Source organism: Phodopus roborovskii, unplaced genomic scaffold (genome assembly GCF_943737965.1).
Source record: "Phodopus roborovskii unplaced genomic scaffold, PHOROB, whole genome shotgun sequence".
Lineage (NCBI taxonomy): Eukaryota > Metazoa > Chordata > Mammalia > Rodentia > Cricetidae > Phodopus > Phodopus roborovskii.
Window position 1 is genome coordinate 6,055,324 of NW_026126636.1, and position 24,249 is coordinate 6,079,572.

Sequence of the window (24,249 nt, forward strand, 5' to 3'; positions counted from 1 at the left end):
TTAGATATTCAGCACTGAAGGTTGAACCTAAGGCCTCTCCCATGCTAGGCAAGTGCTCTACCACCGAGCTATAGCTCTTAAAGTATTTTAAACGTTATTATTATCTTGAGATATCTTCCCTAAGGTCCTGGTCTCATGTAACCAGGCTAACCTTGAACTGGTTATGTAGCTAAGGATGGCTGTGAACACCTTCCTCCTCCACTCCCCAAGTGCTGGCAGGTTAAGTTACTCATGCTGGCCCACTCAAATGTCACCAGGGTGCTCGAACCTTCCAGAAAGAGCTCAAGCCCCTACCTGGGGCATTTCAGCTACATCTAGGGGTTATCAGAAACTCCAGAGTGTCCCACTATTCTAGAAATCCCAGTGTAGGGTGCAGAGAACCCAAACCCCTTAGGGACTAGCAGGACCATGGATCCAGAGCCAGAGCGGGCTAGCAGGACCATGGAAAGACTCATGGATCCAGAGGCAGAGCCCCCTTGGAGCCCGACCCTGCGGGACACTGAGAGCCCCTGCTACAGCCAACAATTCACCCTAGGCCGTCTGAGGCCTCTATTTCTCCCGACCTCTGCTCCCTCTGCTACAGGTGCATGGACATCCTGGAGCTGTCGGAGCGGCTGGACCTACAGCGTTTCCATTCGCACACGCTCTCTCTCTACCGCTCAGTGTGCGCCCTGGGGAACAACCGGGTGGCCCATGCTCTGTGCAGCCACGTGGACCAGGCGCAGCTGCTGCACGCTCTGGAGGACGCGCACTTGCCAGGTCCTCTGCGTGCAGGCTACTACGACCTGCTCATCAGCATCCACCTCGAAAGCGCCTGCCGCAGCCGTCGCTCCATGCTCTCCGAGTACATCGTGCCCCTCACGCCCGAGACCCGCGCCATCACGCTCTTCCCACCGGGAAGAAGCGCGGAGGACGGGCCCCGCCGCCATGGCCTGCCCGGCGTTGGCATCACGACCTCGCTGAGGCCTCCGCACCATTTCTCACCCCCGTGTTTTGTGGCCGCCTTGCCAGCCGCTGGGACGGCAGAAGCCCCGGCCCGCCTCAGCCCCGCCATCCCTCTGGAGGCTCTTCGAGACAAGGCGCTAAGAATGTTGGGTGAAGCCGTGCGAGATGGAGGACAGCATGCTCGCGACCCAGTCGGGGGCTCTGTGGAGTTCCAGTTCGTGCCCGTGCTCAAGCTTGTGTCTACCCTCCTGGTAATGGCTCCCTCCCATTTCCCTACCCCACTCGTCCACATTCCAAGTTGTGTATCCGCCTGTGTATCAATCTTCTACCTGTTGACACCTTCTACTACCTTCAAGTTCACCCACCATCTATCATTCATGTTTCCTTTAATCCAGCCACCTATCTTCTATTTATGTTTCTTGGTATCTCCTTTCCCCCATTTCCCTCTCCAACAAATCGTTCGTTCATTCATCCATCAATCATCCACATGCTTATATACACCCTCATTTTCCCAGCTACAAGTACCCTCAATTTTCTGTCTTTCTGTCCACCAACATATTCATCCATCCATCTATCCACTTTTCAATGTATCAATCACCTGTCTTGGCGTTCATTCACACACGCGCCCAGGTTCTTCTATCCACATACCTATTTCTTTATTAATATTCATTCCTTCCATATAGCCTGTAGTCATCTTCATTTCACCTGTGCCTCCATTTATATACCCAGCAACAGATCCATCCATTTCTCCACTTTCTACTTACCTTTTCCTATATGCACATGCCCATTCATTGTATGTACATGCATCCAGCAATCTACACTCATTTATCTATTTGCCCACGTATCCATTGTCCATCCTTCTGTCCACCCTTGATTTCATGTTTTGATTTATTCATACACTTGCATTGCCATTAAACCATATATATATATATATATATATATATATATATATATGTACACATATGTATTCATCCAGCTTTTTAGGAATGTGTTTACTTATTTATTATGTATAGTGTTCTGCCTACATGTACACCTGTAGGCCAGAAGAGGGCACCAAACACAGGAGCTCACTATCATGTGCTGGGGATTGAACTCAAGACCTTTGGAAGAGCAGGCGTTGCTCTTAACTGCTGAGCCATCTCTCCAGCGATCCAGCTTTTTATACATAAGCCAATCTATCCATCCTCCAACGTCCTTGTCTGTTTCCTCATTTATATGCACTCTTTATCACACAGTCCAGCCACCTGCCTACCTGTACATCAGGTACCCTTATTTCGTTCACCTCTATCACACACTCATTCACGCAGCGTTCTGTCACATCTCTGTGATTCAGCCTGTTAATCCGTCTAGCCAGACAATTAGTCCTCTTGCCTCTTAGCATCTCTTCCTCTGTCTCCCTGCTCCTCTCTTTTATCTGCTTGCTAACTTCCATTCATCAGTCTCCTTGCACTGTGCCAGGTAAGAGCTGATGTACGCTGGGACCTGTGTAGACATTTATCAGGGCATGTCTCAGAGCCGCCTACGTTCACACGTAAGAGAAAGGACACCTACCTGTGGAGGGAGTGGAGCTTACGTCTGATGATCAGTCTAGGCCATGTAGAGGAGACATAGATGAGGACTGGGGGAGGGGTTAAGGAGTTTTTCCTTTGACAATTTCGTGTGTGTGTGTGTGTGTGTGTGTGTGTGTGTGTGTGTGTATCTTGATTATGTCCAAATCAAATCCCACTGTACTAGGGGATCTTAAGGAAAGTGGACAGCAAGATGGAGATAACATTCTGCCTGTGGGAGGAACTATATCAGCCAACGCAGGCATGGTCTTAGCGTGTGCGTGAGGAGGTCAGGAAATTGGAGCTGAGGTGAGATCTGGAGGTGCCACAGCCCCTGGGAAGGACTCAGACCTTGTCCTGCAGGTGATGGGCGTCTTTAGTGACGAGGACGTGAAGCAGATCCTGAAGATGATTGAGCCTGAAGTATTCACTGAGGAGGAAGAGGGAGAGGAGGAAGAGGAAGAGGAGGAGGAGGAAGATGAGGAGGAGAAAGAGGAGGATGAGGAGGAAGAGGCACAGGAGAAGGAAGATGAGGAGAAGGAAGAGGAGGAGGCAGCAGAAGAGGAGAAAGACGAGCTGGAGGAGGGGCTGCTCCAGATGAAGCTGCCCGAGTCTGTGAAGTTACAGGTGGGCTGGTCCTCCCCCCATTGTCTTTCAGCCTCCACCCACCTGGGCTTGGGCCTGGACTTTGTCCATTGGCAGGGGGAGGTGCTGGCTTGGGATGATCGCTCTGATTTCCGAATGAGAGGAGACTTGAGGACCCAAGCAGACAGTGGTGATTGAACCTGGGCAGAGCCCTGGAGAGGGAGGAGAAGGCACTGGAAGTTTCCAGAAAGTTATGATCTCACCATCATGCCTCCTACTGCATGGCGCCCCCCCCCCATAGATGTGCCACCTCCTGGAGTATTTCTGTGATCAAGAGCTGCAGCACCGTGTGGAGTCCTTGGCGGCCTTTGCAGAGCACTATGTGGACAAGCTCCAGGCCAACCAGCGGGGTCGCTATGGCCTCCTCATGAGAGCCTTCACCATGAGTGCAGCCGAGACTGCAAGACGCACCCGAGAGTTCCGCTCTCCGCCCCAGGAGCAGGTCCTCTGACCCCTAACTCTGCCTGGTCTTACTGCCTGAACCCCAACCTCAAATTCCCTCAGTCCCAACTGTCGGTCACCTCCAAAACTGGCGCTTGAACCTTGAACTTTGGCACTCACCGCTCACTTTCGTGAGCTAGCCACTGAGCCACCTAAGACTGCTCATGTCCCTTACATAACCTCTGCCTCTGGTCTGATAGTCTCCGCTAGCTCACATTTGGGCTCGTAATCCTAGAGAGTCTTACAGTTGGATCTATGGCCCTTGACCCTGCTCTGAAATCAAAGGCCTTTATTCTAGCATTTAATCTTTCTCTAGATCAACATGCTATTGCAATTCAAAAATGGCGCAGATGAGGAAGATTGCCCTGTCCCTGAAGAGGTTCGGCAGGATCTGGTTAACTTTCACCAAGACCTACTGGCACACTGTGGTAAGAAAGTTTGGAAAGCCCTGTCCTCATACTTTCTTTTGCGATCTCTCCTAAAGTTTCAGTAAGATTTGCTGACCTTACACAGCCATGTAGGGCCTGGAGAGATGGCTCAGTGGTTAAGAGCACCTGTGGTGGGCAAGTGATTGGATAGTTGTGCGAACTGACGGATAGAAGGATGGATGTATGGCCATCACGATGCTCCAGCAGGTAAAAGTACCTGCTGCCAAGCTTGGCAACCTGAGTTCAGTCCCCGGGGCCCACACTGTCAAAGAAGAGAAGCGACTTCTGCAAGTCGTCCTCTGATACCCACATGTGTGCCTTGGCATGTGTGCACATGCGCACACGCAAATAAACGTAGTGAGACTTTTTAAGAAAAATGGGTGAAAATTAACTGGGGGAGAGCTGGCTGGTTTGAGAGCAGGTGACTGTCTTCTGTTGTTTCTGATGACAGATCATCGGCAGTCTTATTGAGGTTCCCTTGTCCATGATAAGTCAATTTTCTTTGCCCTGCTTTCAAGATTTTGTCTTTGCTTTTCAATGGCTTGAGTTGTAGTGTCCAGACATGGAGCTCTTGAAGTTGATCTCATTTCATTGAATTGGAATTTCATTTGCTTGGAAATGCAAATGTGTATTTTTTTTTTAAATCAAGATTGGAAAGTCTTGAGCAAATATTTCTTCAGTCTGTTTTTTGCCTGGGAATATCACTATGAGTGTATTCTGTTTCATGATCTCTCAGGGTCTCCTGCTTTTCTTCATTCTTTGTTTTCCTGGTTTTTAGAGTAGTAAATCTCTACAGCTAAAAAACATTTATGTCTGTGTGCCTACCTGTGTGTACATATGTGATTGACTGCGGATGTATGTGTGCATCTGTGCAGAAGTTAGAGGACAACTTGCAGAAGTTGGTTCCTTCCTTGTTTTTGAGGCAAGCTCTCTTGTTTCTGCTGCCCTACTGCATATGAAAGGGTCTGGCTGGTTCTTTGCACCTCGCATCTCTACATAGGAATGCTGCCATTATAGATGGGTACCACTGCATCCGACTTCTATCGTAGACGGGTACCACTGCATCTGACCTCTATTGTACATGGGCACCATTCCATCTAACTTCTATTGTAGATGGGCACCACTGCATCCTCCTTCTATATAGACGGGTACCACTGCGTTCCCCTTTCATATGGGTCGTGGGGATCGACCCCAGCTTACTGGGTGTATGAAGTGAGAGTTTTTACCCACTGAGCCACTCCCTTGCCTCTGCACTCTCTTTCAAGGTCACAGTGTCTTTCAGTTACCTCCTCTCTAAGTGATTTTTAAATGTTTAAAAAGTCCCTTCTGAATCAAAAATATGTGATTGGAAGTTGTGTAGTTATTATGTTATTTTTTAAAGTTAAGTTCTCATGTAGGACAGCCTGACCTTGATCTGGACAGGTAACCAAAGATGACGTCTTGATCTCTCTGCTTCCACCTCCTGTGTGCTGGGGTGGCGGGCGTGTACCACAAACGCAGCTCTATGCTTATCTGTGGGATTCTTTGTATACTATTGGCACTTTGTTAATGTCCTCTGCTCAGCCAGATGTGGTGACACAGGCCTTTAATCCTAGCACTTAGGGGACAAAGGCAGGCAGACCTCTGTTAATTTGAGACCAGCCTGGTCTACATAGTGAATTCCAGGATAGTGAGACCCTATACCCATACACACACAATAATAATAATAATAATAATGATAATAATAATAATAATAATAATAATAATAATAAATCTCTGGCGGCAGTTACGCTGGCAGCACACTTTCTTTTAAGTCTTTCTTTTTTTGTTCCTTTTACATATTTGGCTGAGTTGATTAAAGGACGATGTTTCTGGGAATGGTGGCTTTTGCGGGTACTCAGGAGGCTGAAGCAGGAGGATCACTGAGAGTTTGAGGCTAGCCTGTGTTCCGTAGGGAGTTCAAGGCCAGTCTGGTCTACATGATTCCATCTCAAAAACTCCAACAACCGTTTCCCACATGAATGAAAATAAGCAGAGCAAGGCCTGGTCAGCACACACCTGTCATTCCATCAGGACCAGGAACTAGACTACAGGAGACTGACTCAGAAAAGCAAACAAGCCCAACAAACAAATGGCAAGACCTTCGTAGACTGACTAAATGGGCAAACACGTGGACGCAGGAGGAGAGGGATGAAAAATGCCAGAGTGTGTGCCTGAGTGAGAAAGAGAACAGATGGATGCGGGAATGAATGGCCCGATGGATTAGCAAGCTCTAGAGGGACATCCCATCCCTTCTTGACTGCCTCCAGGAATCCAGCTGGAGGGAGAGGAGGAGGAGCCAGAGGAAGAGACCTCGCTGGGTAGCCGCCTAATGAGCCTGTTGGAGAAAGTGCGGCTGGTGAAGAAGAAAGAGGAGAAATCCGAGGAGGAGCCAGCAGCTGAGGAGCACAAACCTGGTGAGGGCTGGGGACCAGGACAGGGTGGAGCAGGCAGCTCAGAGCCCAGGGAGTGTGTGTGCGTGTGTGTGTGCGTGTGCATGTGTGTGCAAGTGTGCATGCATGCATGTGTGCGTGTGAGTGTGTGTGTGCGTGTGTGTGCGCGTGCGCACGTGCGTGTGTCTGCACCTGCACTGCAGACAAAGAGAAACAAAGTAAGAGTTGGGGGAGAAAGAGGGTGCTGGAGAGGTGGCCCACATGTCCAGGCTGCAGCAGTGCCACCTCCCAGAGCAGTGGTGCATCCATGGTGACTTCTGTTTCCTCGTGGTCCTTGTTTTCATGTTCTCTCATAGTGCCATGATTGGCATGCAGAGGAGTTAGAAAAGCATGATCGGTGTTGGGGGTCACAGTACAAACTGTGTGTTAGCCACACCCTAGACAGAGTCCCTGACATTGATAGAAGTTTTATCCTAAAGAAAAAAAAAATTTTTGAGAGGAGGTCTCATTATGTAGACTTGGAACTGTCTTTGTAAACTAGGCTGGACTCACAGAGATCCTCCTGCCTCTGCCTGCTGAGTGCTGAAGTTACAGATGCATGCCACAACAGACTGCTCCTTTTATTATTTATTTATTCATTCATTCGTTCATTCATTCCTTTATTGTATATGTGTGAGAGAGGGACAGAGAGAGAGAGAGAGAGAGAGAGAGAGAGAGAGTTCATGTGTACAGGTGGGTGCAGAAACCAGGGGAGCGAAGGAGGAAGGGAGGAGAGAGGGAGGGAAGAAGGGATGGATGGATGGAAGGAGGCAGGGAGGGAAGGGATGGATGGATGGAAGGAGGCAGGGAGGGAGGGAGGGCTTGATCCTTGGGCCAATAGAAAATGTATCTGGCAGGTGGAAGACAGGACAGTTAGTGACAGAGAAAGGCCTCCCCCTCTTGTGGTTCAAAGATACAGCCTAGAGTCCCAAACCCTTTCTCAGAGTCCCTGCAGGAGCTGGTGTCCCACACGGTGGTGCGCTGGGCCCAGGAGGACTTTGTTCAGAGCCCTGAGCTGGTCCGTGCCATGTTCAGCCTCCTGCACCGACAGTATGATGGGCTTGGGGAGCTGCTGCGCGCCTTGCCCCGGGCCTACACGATCTCCCTGTCCTCGGTGGAGGACACCATGAGCCTGCTGGAGTGCCTGGGCCAGATCCGCTCACTGCTTATTGTGCAGATGGGTCCCCAGGAGGAGAACCTCATGATCCAGAGCATTGGGTGAGTGCTCCTCCCTGGCCTGGCTGCCCCACGAGTCCCTTTGTCCTAACAGCTAACCCTTCCCTCAGAGGCTCTTGGTCACTGTTTGACTGGCACATGTGCTGCTTCTGGGTTTAAAGGAACAAAGGGAATGGCTGCAGAGTGACCATGAAGTTTCAGGGGCCTGTGCTTGTAATAATAACAAAATGGCAGGTTTGGAGAGGCATTCAGGAAGCTAAGGTAGGAGGATCACAAATAAGTTCCAAGCAATCTTGGGCTACACCGGCAGTTCTAGACCAGCCTGGGTTATATAGTGAGACCCTGTCTCAGATTAAAAATAAGTATTAATAATTGGACTAGTGGGATGGCTTGGTGGGTAAATAATTATAATTCCTGCCCCCCCCAGAGTGGATATGAGGATGGATGAAGAGCTAGGTGGAGGCTCATACCTGTCTCCTCAGCACTAGGGAGACAGGACACAGGAGGATGACGGTGAATCCTAGGCCAGCCTGGGCCAGATAGTTCCAGGCCAGCACGAGGTACCAGAGTGAGACTGTGTTTCAAAACCTAACTAAAAAGAAAACAAACAAAAAAGGATGGATGAATTTAGATCTGCAAAAGGCACGGAGAGCCCGTGGATTGTTATCACCATGGTGACTGTGGTCCTCTCGGGGTGTGCTCCCCCACCTCCAGGCTGTACTAACCCTACACACTCTGCTCACAGCAACATCATGAATAACAAAGTCTTCTACCAGCACCCAAACCTGATGAGAGCTCTGGGCATGCATGAAACGGTCATGGAGGTCATGGTGAACGTCCTTGGGGGTGGCGAGTCTAAGGTGAGGGGCCTGGATGGGTGCAGGAGCTCAGGGAGGGGACACAGTGTGCGGGCACTCACCACTGGCCCTCCCTGCCTACCTCTGCAGGAGATCCGCTTCCCCAAGATGGTGACAAGCTGCTGCCGGTTCCTCTGCTACTTCTGCCGAATCAGCCGGCAGAACCAGCGCTCCATGTTTGACCACTTGAGCTACCTGCTGGAGAATAGTGGCATTGGCCTGGGTGAGAAACCCCAGAGGCCATAAAGTCATCCTCAGCTACATAACAAGTGTGAGGCCAGCCTGGGCTACATGAGACTCTGTCTCAACCAACAAACAAACAACAAACACCTAGGATGTTGGCTCAGACGACCTTGACTGACCCACAGCTCACAGAATAGCCAGAGAATAAAGTTCAGTCTCAGACAGCATCAGTCCAGGCTCCTGCCTGAGAGCTGGGGTAGAGAAAGCAGAGACCAGCAGAGGCACTTGGCCCATTGTGGAAAGGGGGTGATCAGGAAGGGCTTCCCAGAGGAGGTGGTACCATCAAGACCGGGGAGGGGCTGTATAGAATGCTCAGTGCTTTAAGAGCACTTGCTTTATCCCGAGGACCAGAGTTCAGATCCCAGCTCCCATCTTCTGTGAGTCAAGACCACCTGTAACTCCTGTCCTGAAGGATCTGGTGCCCCCTTCTGGCTCCCTTGTCTACATGCACACACAGAGTGTGGGGAAGGCAGGGGTATACCCCACAGCCCACACTGATCGCCCTTTGTCCCCACAGGCATGCAGGGCTCCACACCTCTGGATGTGGCCGCTGCTTCTGTCATCGACAACAACGAGCTGGCCTTAGCCTTGCAAGAGCAAGACCTGGAAAAGGTGTGGCGGGGAAGAGGCCTGGCCATTCCTGTCTGTGTGGACACATGCTGGCTCTCAGCATCCTGTTCAGACGGAAGTTAGACATCCCAGGGACCAATAGAAGGGGGCTAACATGGAAGGAGCAACCAGAAGCCAGTAGCACTAAATACAAGAGGGGCTGGGAACAGATCTATGGGCTATGCTTCCCTGCTGAGTGGTCTTGGTGCTTCATGGTTGAGTGGGACTACACGGGGCTTTGGAGTTCAGCAACTCCAGTCCATGGTTCCTCCCTTGCTGAGAGGCCAGGGAAAGGGACGGTATCCTCTGACCTCTGTCACTTAATCTGATCAGTGAATACATAATCATGATTTCGTGGAGTGTTAATGAGAGCATCCTTAAAAGCATTTACAAGCCAGATTCTATCCCAGCACTCAGATGCAGGCAGACCTCTGAGTTCAAGGCCAGCCTGGCCTACAGAGCAAGTTCCAGGCTGGCAGGGCTTCTAAGAGAGGCTTGTTTCGGGGAAGGGGTGCGGGAAGACTGGTTAGGGAAAGCCCCCGTTGAGGAAATGACATCTGAATAAAGCCCAGGATGATCTGGGCTGGGCAGCCAGTCAGACCTCAGGGGGAGGGGCAATGCAGAGATCCTGGAGCAGCTGAGAGGCCGATGTCGCTGGGATAGAGGCCATGAAGGTGGGGTGGTGAGACATGGGGTGCCGTAGGCTGGTAGCAAGGATGCTGGATTTTATCCCACGTGAGAGAGAACCAGTGATGGGCAGGGAAGGATGACCTGACTCATGTTCGTGGGGTGGAGAAGGGTGCCCGGGAAGGGGACAGCATGATTGGAGATGAGGCAGGTAAGACTCGGGTCAGCTTGATGAAGATGAAAAGGGCCTTGGGCCTGAGGAGCTCCGGGGCAGCAAGCCCGGACCTTGGGGAGGAGAGTGGTCTTGGACTGAGCGCTCTTCTGCATTACAGGTTGTATCATACCTGGCAGGCTGTGGCTTACAGAGCTGCTCCATGCTCCTGGCCAAAGGCTATCCTGATATCGGATGGAATCCCTGCGGGGGTGAACGCTATCTGGACTTCCTGCGCTTTGCTGTCTTCGTCAATGGTGAGGCAGGATGGGAGGGGCGGGGGTGGCCAGCTAAAGCCTCCCTCTGGTGACATCCACACCAGGAGGGATCCCTTTAAGTGTGTTTGAGGGTCAGTGGGTGTGCTGGGGTCCCCTCGAGAGCTCTCCTGACCTTTGTGGGTGCCAGGTGAGAGCGTGGAAGAGAACGCTAATGTGGTGGTGCGGCTGTTGATCCGAAAGCCTGAGTGCTTTGGACCTGCCCTGCGGGGTGAGGGTGGCTCAGGGCTGCTGGCTGCCATCGAAGAGGCCATCCGCATCTCTGAGGACCCCGCAAGGGACGGACCAGGCGTCCGCAGGGACCGGCGACGTGAGCAGTGAGTTCCTGTCCCCTTCTCAGTGTGGTGGCCACCACTACCATGTCCCTGGATCCCTCCCACCACCACCTTCTCCTCTCCAGCTTTGGTGAGGAGCCTCCTGAAGAAAACCGGGTGCACCTGGGACATGCCATCATGTCCTTCTATGCTGCCTTGATCGACCTGCTGGGACGCTGTGCACCTGAGATGCATGTGAGCCCTGGGAGGTCACATGGGCTGGGCAAGGCCCGGTGTGAATGGTCCAGCCTTCAGCCTCAGCATTCAGACGCTGGGCAGCATCCACATATACATAGCTCACCGTGGGTGTGGCCCCAGGCTAGGTGATGCTGGGCACGGGCTCATGACCAAAACACCCTCAGGTCCTGATCCCATGGAACCCAGTGGAGGAAGTGGACAAGAAGTAAAGACCCAGAGGTCTTGGGGTAGGGGGTGAGGAAGGTACCTACAGATGGGTCATTCAAGGAGACTTGAGCCAGGAATGGTGCCACGCTTCAGCCTGTCACACACACACCTGTGGTCACCGCACTGTAGAGACCAGCCTGCATTACATAACAAGACCCTGTTTCAACACAGCTGTGTGTGGTGGCACAGACCTGTCACCCCAGGACTGGGAAGGTAAAAGCTTCAGGGTCAGACGTTCAGTGTCATTTTTGACTACACAACAAGTTGGAGGCCCAGTCTGGGCTATGTGAGACCTTGCCTCAAAATCCAAACAAGGGGCCACTAGCTTGGGGCGTAAGGGTGCCTGCCACCAAGCCCCATGACCTGATGTTGGTCACCTGGGACCCACATGGTAGGAGAAAACTAATTCTCCTTAGTTGTGCTCTGATCTCCACATACACACCATAGCATGTACATCCCACCAATAAATGAAAATAAACAGCCAGGCATGGGGCGCACACCTTTAGTCCCAACACTCAAGAAGGAGAGGCAAGTGGATCTCTGAGTTCCAGGCCAGCCTGGGCTACATAACCAAGAAACCGTGTCTCAAAACAAAATAAAACAACCCCCTCTGGAAATAGCAACAATGGCCAGCGAAATGGTATCACCAGGGCTCACTGGACAGCCAAGTTACCTGGGACAATGAGCTTCAGGTCCAGGGAGAGACTCGGGCACAGAAAACAGGGGAAGAGCCTAGAGAGAGAAAGACACTTGACATCAACCTTTGACCTTCGCTCAGGGGTATAGGGGCAAGTGCACATACTTGCACACACATACATGTGTACACACATGTGCCTCCACATATACACATGCACACACATATCACACACACACACACACACAAAGGAGGCTTGCTCTACTATCAGTGTGTCAGGAATGGCTGGACTAGAACAATTCCCAAATGGGGCACAGTTGCCTGATGATATACCTACTCCCCTGTCTGCCATATCCAGTTGATCCAAGCCGGAAAGGGTGAGGCCCTGAGAATCCGTGCCATCCTTCGGTCCCTTGTGCCCTTGGATGACCTTGTGGGCATCATCAGCCTCCCATTGCAGATCCCCACCCTGGGCAAAGGTAGGTGGGGGCAGGGCATGCTAAAGGAATGATGCTGGGAGGGAAGCACACGCTAACAGCCCGCCTTCCTTGCCCATAGATGGGGCACTGGTACAGCCAAAGATGTCTGCATCCTTCGTGCCTGACCACAAGGCATCCATGGTGCTTTTCCTGGACCGAGTGTATGGCATTGAGAGCCAGGACTTCTTGCTCCACGTGCTGGATGTAGGGTTCCTTCCTGACATGAGGGCAGCTGCCTCACTGGACACGGTAAGCAGCCCCACCTAGCTAGCCCCCCACATGCCTCCACACAAGATGTGGACAGACAGCATCAGCAGAACTGGGGTCGCATGCATTTCCCGAGCTCCCCTCCACCTTTGTGACAGAAAACAAAACCTATGAAAAAAGTCTTGCTGAAGGGTGGGTAGGAATCCCCAATACCTTCAGTTGGGGGAAAGCATTGGCTGGATACAATGATGCACACCTTTATTCTAGTATCAGAGAGATGGAGGCCAGAGGACAGTGATTTCCCTGAGCTACAGTCAATTCTGGCTTAAAAAACCAAAGCAGAGCTGGTCGTGGTGATGCATGCCTTTAATCCCAGCACTCAAGAGGCAGGGGCAGGCCAACCTGTCTATATAGCCAGCCTGGTCTATATAGCAAGTTCTAGACATGGCAAGTTGTAGGCCAGTCATGACTACATAATGAGACCTTGTCTCAAAACAAAAAGCCAAAACAACAACAAAAACCTGGGCGTGCCTGTAAGCCCAGCACTTGGGAAGTAGAGGCAGGATGACCAGCAGTTCCGAGCTAGCCTGAGCTACATGAGGACTGACATTGCGGAACAGCTAAATCCATGGGTTTAAGTAATCAGTTCCTGGTTTGCGTGTGTGCGTGCTTGTGTGTGTGTGTGTGTGTGTGTGTGTGTGTGTGTGAGTGTGATGTGGGAGGAAAGAGAGAGAGAGATTTATTACTTATTACCCAAGTTATAAGGATATGGGTACAGATCTGGAGGAATGAGATTTAGGAGAATGAGTGATTAGAAACCTGGGTACCAAGGCAACGCCAGGCGTGTGCAACGGGCCTGATGGTTTTATCCTGTATCCCAGGCTACTTTCAGCACCACGGAGATGGCGCTGGCGCTGAACCGCTACCTGTGCCTGGCGGTGCTGCCGCTCATCACCAAGTGCGCGCCGCTCTTTGCGGGCACCGAGCACCGCGCCATCATGGTGGACTCCATGCTGCACACGGTGTACCGCCTGTCGCGTGGCCGCTCGCTCACCAAGGCACAGCGTGATGTCATCGAGGACTGCCTCATGGCACTCTGCAGGTGAGGCAGGTCGGAGGGGTGTAGGATGGGCGGGGCCACGAGGCGGAGCCTCGCGTGAGACCTCTGCCCCCTCTGGACATGTCCTCCTCAGGTACATCCGCCCTTCCATGCTGCAGCACCTGCTTCGACGCCTGGTGTTCGATGTGCCCATCCTCAATGAGTTCGCCAAGATGCCGCTCAAGGTGAGGGCGGCCCTCAGCGGGAGCCTGTCCTTTTCTCACCCACAGTGGGCTCATTCATATTAGCCGCGCCAACCACATCTAACCAAGGCTTCAGGACAGCGAACCCTGAGGAAACCAATTAGCATCCTCATTTGCCGGCTAGGATTCCCATGGCATTCGCTTTGCGTCATTGGCGTTGCTAACATTCCCTAATTACCGCTTAATTTGCCTAACTAAGTAAGCAAGCCCCCGCCTCAATTAACATATATCTTCATGGGCGCACTATTTTCCCTAATTAGCATTTTATTCGCATGCCCAGACCACCAACCTTCCAGTATTCAAATGAGTGCGTTTATTTGAATAAACAGTACCATAGCTATTCTGAATATTTGCATACTGTCTCTCCCACTTTTTCATTTGCATGCTAATTTGCATAAGGAGCTATTTCCCCCCCCAACTAGACTGTCTTGCATAAGATGCCTAAATTAGCCCCAACTCCGCGTTGCATATTGGGTAGTGGAGGCCTTTTTGATTACCATATATTTGCATGAGGCACTGCCTGTGTTTCTATTTGACATACTAATTTGCATAAGCACAGATCATCCCATTAGTGCACACAACTCTACCAGGAGACTGTTAGCTTGCCTATTTCTGTAAAAACAACAGACAAACCCAGCCGTAGTTTAAAGCCCATCCTGGCTCTCACTGAGAATACTCACTCTGCATAAATAGCTATCGAGGACCATTCTCCAATAAGCATACCATCCTTCCCTTATTAGCATCTCATTTGCAAGCGCTGACACCCTCTGCCTCCTGGGGCCCTCCCTGCCTGCCGTCTGCTTATACCTCCCTTTGTGTGCCTCTCCATCTCAGCTCCTTACCAATCACTATGAGAGATGCTGGAAATACTACTGCCTCCCCACAGGCTGGGCCAACTTCGGGGTCACCTCTGAGGAAGAGCTGCACCTCACACGCAAGCTCTTCTGGGGCATCTTTGACTCTCTGGCGCATAAGGTCTGGGCACCCATGGGATCTCAGGGGAGCCTGTGTGGAGGGTTTGGGGGTTCAAGCTTGAAGATCTGAAATGAAATCCCTGTTGGTTGGGTGTGGTGGCACACAGCTGTAATTCGGGGGGTCAGTGGAAGCAGGAGGATTAGGAATTCAGAGTTACTCTTGCGTTATATATCTCAAGTTTAAGGACAGCCTGGCTGCACGAGACCTTGTCTAAAAAGGAAACAAGGCCAACAGAAGGAACTGAGGCCTGGGCCGTGGCGAGAGTGACTGGCAGATTTGTGGGTTCAGGGGGAGTTGGTGGCGGGAAGATGGCTTGGGGACTGTAGCTTTAGGGGCTACAGTGAAGCCTGCATGGTCCTTCCTCTCATCCCCGGCACCCTCAGAAATATGACCAGGAGCTCTACCGGATAGCCATGCCCTGCCTGTGTGCCATTGCGGGGGCGCTGCCCCCTGACTACGTGGATGCCTCTTACTCATCCAAGACGGAGAAAAAAGCCACGGTAGACGCTGAAGGCAACTTTGATCCCCGGCCTGTGGAGACCCTCAAGTGAGACCTGGGGACAGACAGTAGTGGGGTCAGGCAGGGCGAGGGAAGGCTCCAGAGAGGGAGGAAAGCCCCACCCCAATGCCTGGCATTCCCACCTCTACTTATAGTGTCATTATCCCTGAGAAGCTGGACTCCTTCATTAACAAGTTTGCAGAATATACCCACGAGAAGTGGGCCTTTGACAAGGTGAACACGGGCCCCTCCACCCCTCCCGCCCTTTCCCAAGCCCCATGTCTTCTCTGAGACCCCGGGTTGTCTTAGACAACCTGCAGCCATCCCTAGGACCTTCCCTGCTCTCGAGAGCCCTCTGTCCCTGCCGGGTACACCCGCCTCTCTGCGGCCTGCCTCTCACCCCGCTCCCACCTCTAGATTCAGAACAACTGGTCCTATGGCGAGAATGTTGATGAAGAATTGAAGACCCATCCCATGCTGAGACCCTACAAGACCTTTTCAGAGAAGGTGACCAACCCTTAGGGCCTGAGCTCAGAGGTCAGAACAAAACTCCAAAATCTAGGGGGCCCGGGGAGGAGCGAGGCACTTCATAGGTTGGTATCTGGTCATGGATTTTGCCTTCTCTCAAGATTGAATGGGACCCCAGAGCCCCTATGTCTCTTGTCTTAGAAAGTCCTTGGTAGCAAGGCCTCTCTGAGGCGCTTGGAAAATGGGTAATGGTGCTGTGTGTGAGACACTTGTTTACAGAGGACGGTAGAATCCTGGGTTCTAATCCTGACTGTGTCACATCCTACTTCCTAGCCCCTGGTGGAGGCTCTCCCTGTCGAGCCTGTAAGAGGCCAGGGAAGCTGAAGGGGTCTTCCTTCTGGTCCCATTCTACCAACTCTGCTTCCGCTGTCTGTCCCAGGACAAAGAGATTTACCGCTGGCCCATCAAAGAGTCCTTGAAGGCCATGATTGCCTGGGAGTGGACAGTGGAGAAGGCCAGGGAAGGTGAGGAGCAAAAGGCAGAGAAGAAAAAAACGAGAAAGATATCCCAAACTGCCCAGGTGAGCAAGGGGAGGGGCCGGTCGGGGTGGGTCAGAGGTGGTGGGATTGAGGGGGTGGAGCCAAATGGTGGAGGCCTTATGAAAAGGGGTGGGCTGGATGGGTGGGGTTGCAATGAGGCCTGGCAGAGGGGAGGTAGGGTAAGGAGAAGGGGCAGCCCTGAGCAGAAATCTCAGCCCCAAACCCACCCCCCCACCCCCCCACCCCGTATGAGGAACTAAAGAGCAGAGGACGGTGGCTTAGAGACAGGGCCTGAAAGGGCTGGCTTGGGGAAGGCTTCCGGAGCCAGGGGCAGAGCTCATTGGGTTTCCCTCTCCCTCTTGCCCGCTCAGACATATGACCCTCGAGAAGGCTACAGCCCCCAGCCCCCAGACCTCAGCGGGGTTACATTGTCCCGGGAGCTGCAGGTGAGATCGAGGACCCTTTATTTGGGAAGCACAGGGCGGCCTGACACTGGTCCTTGACTCTGTGCATCTCGCTTCCAGGCCATGGCCGAACAACTGGCGGAAAATTACCACAACACGTGGGGGCGAAAGAAGAAGCAGGAGTTGGAGGCCAAAGGTGAGGGCATCTATCCCCCCCCCACCTCACACACACACACCGCCACATACCCCCATCCCCCCCCCCACCGCAGTCCTCCTCCCTTCTCTTTAGTGCCCCCTTCATAAGCCCTGCGGTCGGTTAGAGTCCGGGCTTCGTGGCGTTACTAAATCGCTCACACCGGCTCTGCTCCACCGCCCTGGAGTCCAGCATCGGAAAACGATGTTTACACTGTTAGCACCGTTTTAATTGTGCAGGAGGTAACTCAGCTGCAGGAACTGCACTAAGAGTGACCTGGGCTTCCCTGGCCCCAAATTTCTAATCTTTGCTGTTCCCAGGGGGTGGGTCCCATCCCCTGCTGGTCCCCTACGACACGCTCACGGCCAAGGAGAAGGCACGGGACCGAGAGAAGGCCCAGGAGTTGCTCAAGTTTCTGCAGATGAATGGCTACGCTGTCACCAGGCACGTGAGCCGGGAAACCTGGGCAGAAGCTGCTACACAGCAAGGGAAGGAAGGCGATTTGGGGGCGGGGCTTGGGGACGAAGGCGGGGCCATAAGGAAGCCAGAGGGTGGAGCTGACAAGGGGGCCCTCCTGGGAGGCGGGGTTGGGGGGGAGGAATAGCCTGGAGAGTGAAGGCTTGACCACAAGAGATGCTAAAGGGCGTGGCCTCTGACTGGCTACAAAGATGAGTCTAAGGGGATGGAGCATGGAGAAAACAAGCTGAAATGAAGAAGAGGCCGGTGGAGGAAGGACCTGGAGGAAGGACAGCAAGTGGGCAGCGTGCACGGGCTGCCCACTAAGGCGTGCGAAACAGGGCAGGGCCTGCGTCTGAGCTGACCCCTCTGGTCTCTCCATGCAGAGGCCTTAAGGACATGGAGTTGGACACGTCTTCCATTGAGAAGCGCTTTGCCTTTGGCTTCCTGCAGCAGCTGTTGCGCTGGATGGACATTTCCCAGGAGTTCATCGCCCATCTGGGTAGGAAGAGCTGCCTCTCTGCCTTCCATGTTATCTGTAAAGACTCGCCTAAGGCACCAGGTCACACACTTGTTCCAACCAGTATTTATCAGGCATCAGTTACGGACCAGGCTCTGCTTTGGACGATGGGGACGGATTAGCAGGGAGCAAGATAAAGAAAGACCTTCTTCGTCTGCATCCCTGTTCTGGATTCTAACAGTTAGACTCACACATAACTAAACCTTGTCGAGTGTTGGGGGAAGAGGAGGGTGTGTGGAGCTGGCTGTCATTTAAATAGGGTGACACTGTGACATCTATGCCAAGATGCCAGGGACAAAGGGGGACGTTTGGACATCTGGAGGGTGCACCAGCAAACAGCTTGTGAAAGCCATCCCCCCATATTTCAGGCTGGAGCAGAGTGACTACAGAACGGTGTTAGGACATAGGGTGAGGCAAGCTGGGCTTTGTGGGTAGATGGGAGATAAGAGCTTGTCCTTTGGACAGAGATGGAGCCACAGAAGGGCTCTGAGCAGGGACCTCGCTCAGGTGGTCAGAGGCCCCCTGGCTTGACTGCGGCCAGAGCAGGTATGAAAGAAAGAGAGAGAGAGAGAATTTGTCTGCCATCATTTCCTGACTCCGCCCCCAGTGTCCCTTCCTACCAGAACATTCTGGCTTCCTCCGCTTAAACCTACAATGACCCCTTCTTGCCCTTCCCCACAGAGGCTGTGGTCAGCAGTGGACGAGTGGAGAAGTCTCCACATGAACAGGAGATCAAATTCTTCGCTAAGGTGAGGGGTGGGCTCAGAAGATAGAGGGGCTGTGCTCTGGGAGAGTCCCTGCACCCCTCCCCCAGCCCACCCTCCCATTTCCTTTTCCATTTAGATTCTGCTTCCTTTGATCAACCAATATTTCACCAACCACTGTCTCTACTTCCTGTCCACACCTGCCAAAGTGCTGGGCAGTGGTGGCCACGCCTCCAACAAGGAGAAGGAAATGATCACCAGGTGGGCTGCCTGTGACCTCTGACCTTACAGGATTATAATCCCAAACCTCTTATTCCTGAACCTCAACTCTTAAGGGCTCTGATGGAAGTTTCTGCCTTGAGATATTCTAGAGCGACCAACTATCCCAAGTTTCCCTGGGACTAAAATGGTTTCCCAGGACTTAAGTGACACAAATGGATCACTATGACAAAGGCAGCCTCACTCCCATCACCTCTCCTGGCCAGTTATTGCTGTGACTTCCTTTTCTTGAAGTGCTGAGGATTAAACTTTACATATGCTAAATAAGCAGTCTACCACAGAGCCCCTCACTGGGGGATTCTAGGCAGGGTTCTGCCACAGAGCCACACCCCAGCCCCTCACTGGGGGATTCTAGGCAGGGGCTCCACCACTGAGCCACACCCCAGCCCCTCACTGGGGGATTCTAGGCAGGGTTCTGCCACAGAGCCACACCCCAGCCCCTCACTGGGGGATTCTAGGCAGGGGCTCTACCACAGAGCCACACCCCAGCCCCTCACTGGGGGATTCTAGGCAGGGGCTCTACCACTGAGCCACGCCCCCCAGCCCCTCACAGGGGGATTCTAGGCAGGGGCTCTACCACTGAGCCACACCCCCAGCCCCTCACTGGGGGATTCTAGGCAGGGGCTCTACCCCTGAGCCACACCCCAGCCCCTCACTGGGGGATTCTAGGCAGGGGCTCTACCACTGAGCCACACCCCAGCCCCCTCACTGGGGGATTCTAGGCAGGGTTCTGCCACAGAGCCACACCCCAGCCCCTCACTGGGGGATTCTAGGCAGGGGCTCTACCACAGAGCCACACCCCAGCCCCTCACTGGGGGATTCTAGGCAGGGGCTCTACCCCTGAGCCACACCCCAGCCCCTCACTGGGGGATTCTAGGCAGGGTTCTGCCACAGAGCCACACCCCAGCCCCTCACTGGGGGATTCTAGCCCATCACTGTCTCTAAGAATGAGCCACTCCTTGCCTGCGGCTTTCAAGTTTGGTCCTATCTCTTTATTGCTTGCTCTGCCTGCCACCCTCCTCTGTGTGTGTCCCCCCCCCCATCCTTTCGGTTCCTATCTCCTCTGATCGCCTCACCACCATCTTCCATCTAGTTGGTCTCCTCACTCCCTGTTCCCTTTCCTTGTGTCCCTCTCTCTCTCTTCAGCCTCTTCTGTAAGCTCGCTGCTCTTGTCCGCCACCGAGTCTCTCTCTTTGGTGAGTAGCCCAGCCTCTGAGCCTTCCTGCCAGGTCTACTGGCTTCCTCCATCACTAACTCCACCTTGAAGAAAGAACTCCAGATTCAGCCTCCTTCTTATGTTTATTTATTTTTTCCTCTGAACCTGGACTGGGTCATTCTGGAGGTGGGATAGTTAATCATGCAGGTCACTGTCCCACTCAGGGACAGCCCTGAGAGGTCAGAGCTAGAAAGGGAGGAGGGAGGGAGGGAGGGAAGGAAGGAGAGCAGTCAGAGCGGGGGGGGGGGGCACCCAGGGGATTGTGAACACCCAGGTGGGATAGATGTGGGGTAGCATGGACCTAGTCAGGAAGAGGGGTCAGAGAAAAAGGGGTTGTGTTACGGATGTAAGGAGGCGCTAGCCTTGGGGCCCTCCTTCATCCTGACCCGTGTTTGGTTCCCAGGGACGGATGCCCCGGCTGTGGTCAACTGTCTTCACATATTGGCACGTTCCCTGGATGCCAGGTATGGCTTGGGTGTACCCAAACACACTTGAATCACGTCCCCAAAGCCAGCCCTTCTATGCTGTCTGAACCCCAGACCAGGTGGCATGGTGAGACTTCATCTCGAGAAGGAAGAGGAAGGGGAGGAGGGGAGGGGTGGAGGTGGGAAGGGGACAGGGAAACATTCCGCTTGTGCAGCTGCAGCTCTGCGCACCCCTCCTAGAACGGTGATGAAGTCAGGCCCTGAGATTGTGAAGGCTGGGCTCCGCTCCTTCTTTGAGAGTGCCTCCGAGGACATCGAGAAGATGGCGGAGAACCTGCGGCTAGGCAAGGTGTCCCAGGCGCGCACGCAGGTGAAGGGCGTGGGCCAGAACCTCACCTACACCACGGTGGCCCTGCTGCCTGTCCTCACCACCCTCTTCCAGCACATCGCCCAGCACCAGTTTGGAGACGATGTCATCTGTAAGGGCTCCTGACACGGAGGGCCAGGGGCATGGGGTGGGTGTCAGCCTGACCAACACTGCCCATTCTGAGGGGGAGTCATCGGGTGTTGGAGCATATGTGTTCTTGTTGTAAGCCAAAGCACACAGTCAGTTCAATGTAGGGAACAGAAGGCATTAACTAAGATGTGAGTTCAAAAGCCACAGTGGTGGTGCCCACCTGTAAACAGTCTCAGCACTCAAGAAGCTGAGGCAGGGGGACTACTGCAAGCTTGAGGCCAGCCTGGACTATATATAGTGAGTTCTGGGCCAGCCAGAACTAAAGCAGAAGAAAACCAAGGGCTGAGGCTATGCAACTCAGTAGTAGATTACTGGGTTGTATGGAGCTTCATGGTCAGGGAGAGACCTTGCATCAAAAACCAAGGTGAGCTGGGCCTATAATCTCAACACTGGGGAGGCAGAGGCAGGTGAATCTCTGTGAGTTCAAGGCCAGCCTGATCTATATAGCAAGTTCCAGGTCAGCCAGGGCTACAGAGTGAGCGCCAATCTAGCTAAATAGCTCACTAGCTACATAGTGAGATCCTTTCTTTAAAAAATAAAATTATAAAGAAGGAAAAGGAGCAATTGGCTGCTTTTGACCTCTGGCCTCCACATGCATACACACACTGGAACACACACTTGTATCACACAAGCACACACACAGAAGAAATATAGATACTGTGAGGTCACTTCCATTGTATTTGATTTTCTCTCTGTCATCTTTTCTAAATCCCGATACCACCCCCTCCTCTTTTGGCCGCGAGGTGTTTGTACAGTGAGTGAGGTTCTTACCTTGGCCCTCGAGGCAGAAGCACACCCAAAGCCACACACTCCTGTGTGTGCATTGTTCTAGAAGAAGCACCGTCATGTTCATCCAAGAGATGCAAGCAAAAATAAGCAACTACCCTTTAGCAAGCCCCTCCCGTGTCCTCTTCTCTAACTGCTTTTTAAGAATTAAACCATTTGAGGATTGGGTGTAGTCCAGTGGTAGAGCACTTGCCTAGCCTATATGAGGCTCAAGTTCCACCCCAAACACCACAAATAATAATAATATAATAATAATAAAAAGGGGCTCATTCGATCCTTGAACTGTCCAATGTGGAAGGTACTATAATGACCCCACTCCACAGATGGGAACCCTGGGGCTAAGAGAGAATTGGCCTTGCCCGAATTACAAAGCAAACGTGACGGGACTCTATGGCTGCATCTGTTACCCACCAGCCATGCGGTGACAGCGAAGGTGTTAAGGAGCAGGCTGGCATGGTGGGCACAACCGGACCCTCACTCTCCTTCCCTTCTCCTCAGTGGATGACGTGCAAGTTTCTTGCTACCGAACGCTGTGCAGTATTTACTCTCTGGGCACCACAAGGAACCCCTACGTGGAAAAGTAAGTAGTTGGGACATACTGTGAGGCTTAGATAGGCATTTTGAGGCTATGGGGGGAGAGAAGGGACTTGTGAAATGAGGTGGAGGTGCAAGGCTGGCGATGTTCAAACCGTGGACCTGCCACTATACCAGAGTAGCTGAAGTTCACTCCAGACGCCACAAGAGGGCGCGTAGTAGAAAGGCCAGGCGTAGAAATAGGAGGCTGTAGGGTCTGGGAGAGAGTGGGAACCCGACATTTGCTGACTAAGGATGCTTGAGTGGCTTCTCTCTGGGGAGCAGGCTTGACTTTGTGGGAGACATGCAGAAACGGGGCGGCAGCAGGCTAGGGATCACTAGAGGGGGACTTTTCAGTTTGCGTACAAGTCTTTGCAAGACATGCAGCGAAGGGTGAGTCCAAGAGCTGTACCGGAGAGGACCAGGAGGGGCGCTTCTGAGCTGGATGGAGCTCATGGAAGCTAACTGGGACTCTTCTTCTAGGCTGCGGCCAGCCCTCGGGGAATGCCTGGCCCGCCTGGCTGCAGCCATGCCTGTGGCATTTCTAGAGCCTCAGCTGAATGAATACAACGCCTGCTCCGTCTACACCACCAAGTCTCCTCGAGAACGGGCCAGTGAGTTGTGTGGACAGGGGCAGCTTTCAGGGTCACATGAGAGCCGCCCTGAGGCTGTAGTGTCATCCCTAAATCTACGTTGTGAGGATCTGAGAATTCTCCGGGATAGAAGTGGTGCACGGTCAGAGCTTGAGGAGTCCTGGCCATGCTCTAAGGGGCCATCCGAAGCCACTCCACTGGGAGAGTTAGGGGGTCAGAGGAACTTGGAGCTGTGAGGCTCATTATGCAGTTGGTAATATGAGGCTTAGGAATGCGGGTCCTTCCCGGTGTCCCTGAGGTCTGAGTGAGAGGGGTCTTCATTCACAGTATGTGTGGAGTGCTACTTAGGGGCAAGATTCAGAAGTGATTAGACAAGCCACAGGCAAGCATCCTATCTTCACACACAGACCCGGGGTTAGAGCCAGGTGTGAGTCTCAGAAAATATCCAAGCAGGAGGCGTGTCCTATAGTCAGTCGAGCTGTGCTCCCCAAACTCAGCCAGGTATGGTGGCATGGGCACCCGAAAGGGGAGTGGCCGGAGAGGCAGGAGCTCAAGGTTATCTTCACTCCTTAGTAAAATCTAGTCCAGCCTGGGCTACATGAAGTTGAGTTTCCCACCCTCCCCCACTCACCCCCCAAACCCATTCCCAGCCCATGGGAGGGAGCAGTGTGTGACGGCCCATGAGTTTCAAGGGGCGAGATTGGAGTATAGAGCTCTGAGACATGACACTGGTACACACTTCTCCTCTCCACGCTTAGAAGTGAGAGATGCTGAGCTTCAGGCCAGCTTAGGCTACTTCAGGGTATCTTACTTCAGTGTGGGGTAGGGAGCATCAGGGTTGCAAAGTGCTTTTGGTGGCTTGCCACATAGCAGGGGTGGAGCTTGGATGACCAGAGGAGTGAGGGGTTTTTAGGGTTCAAGGCCTGCCCAAGACCCTGTTTGGATTAAAAAAAAAAAAAATGGGATTCTTGCTTCAGAAGTTCAGTGAGGAAGTTCCATGCCATAGAGTGGCGCACGCCCTTACTCCTAGCACTCAGGGGCAGAGGCACGTGGACCTCTGCGAGTTCAAGGCCAGCCTGGTCTACACAGTGAGCCAAGTTCCATGTCAGGAGTATGTTTTTCATGTCAGGAGTATGTTTTTCATGTCAGGAGTATGTTTTCGGATTGGCGGCTTTAGGGGTGAGTCAGGTTTGGGGTGTAAAGTACTTGGGGGACACTGGGTCTCACTGGGAGGCTTGTGAAAGGAACCTGGATGGCGGGTGAGAGAGGAGGGGGTCTTGGGGATCCTTCTAGGAACAGGGCGATTC

General features: G+C 52.8%; 1 protein-coding gene across 1 annotated transcript in view; it reads left to right on the forward strand.

Moving 5' to 3' along the window:
- Positions 1-24,249, forward strand: part of Ryr1 (ryanodine receptor 1) — a 116,496-nt gene that overhangs the window by 41,576 nt on the left and 50,671 nt on the right. Inside the window, exons 34-65 of the mRNA XM_051207475.1 lie at positions 584-1,196; positions 2,856-3,119; positions 3,379-3,579; positions 3,895-4,006; positions 6,295-6,441; positions 7,401-7,674; positions 8,378-8,492; positions 8,580-8,712; positions 9,250-9,344; positions 10,301-10,436; positions 10,585-10,771; positions 10,855-10,963; positions 12,166-12,286; positions 12,366-12,535; positions 13,375-13,595; positions 13,687-13,777; positions 14,630-14,770; positions 15,154-15,317; positions 15,425-15,503; positions 15,687-15,776; positions 16,177-16,317; positions 16,648-16,722; positions 16,801-16,876; positions 17,194-17,317; positions 17,716-17,831; positions 18,531-18,598; positions 18,693-18,814; positions 19,979-20,028; positions 20,452-20,512; positions 20,714-20,952; positions 22,275-22,356; positions 22,833-22,963. Of these exons, the coding sequence (XP_051063432.1) occupies positions 584-1,196; positions 2,856-3,119; positions 3,379-3,579; positions 3,895-4,006; positions 6,295-6,441; positions 7,401-7,674; positions 8,378-8,492; positions 8,580-8,712; positions 9,250-9,344; positions 10,301-10,436; positions 10,585-10,771; positions 10,855-10,963; positions 12,166-12,286; positions 12,366-12,535; positions 13,375-13,595; positions 13,687-13,777; positions 14,630-14,770; positions 15,154-15,317; positions 15,425-15,503; positions 15,687-15,776; positions 16,177-16,317; positions 16,648-16,722; positions 16,801-16,876; positions 17,194-17,317; positions 17,716-17,831; positions 18,531-18,598; positions 18,693-18,814; positions 19,979-20,028; positions 20,452-20,512; positions 20,714-20,952; positions 22,275-22,356; positions 22,833-22,963 (4,748 nt within the window). The remainder of the gene's footprint in view (positions 1-583; positions 1,197-2,855; positions 3,120-3,378; positions 3,580-3,894; positions 4,007-6,294; positions 6,442-7,400; positions 7,675-8,377; positions 8,493-8,579; positions 8,713-9,249; positions 9,345-10,300; positions 10,437-10,584; positions 10,772-10,854; positions 10,964-12,165; positions 12,287-12,365; positions 12,536-13,374; positions 13,596-13,686; positions 13,778-14,629; positions 14,771-15,153; positions 15,318-15,424; positions 15,504-15,686; positions 15,777-16,176; positions 16,318-16,647; positions 16,723-16,800; positions 16,877-17,193; positions 17,318-17,715; positions 17,832-18,530; positions 18,599-18,692; positions 18,815-19,978; positions 20,029-20,451; positions 20,513-20,713; positions 20,953-22,274; positions 22,357-22,832; positions 22,964-24,249) is intronic.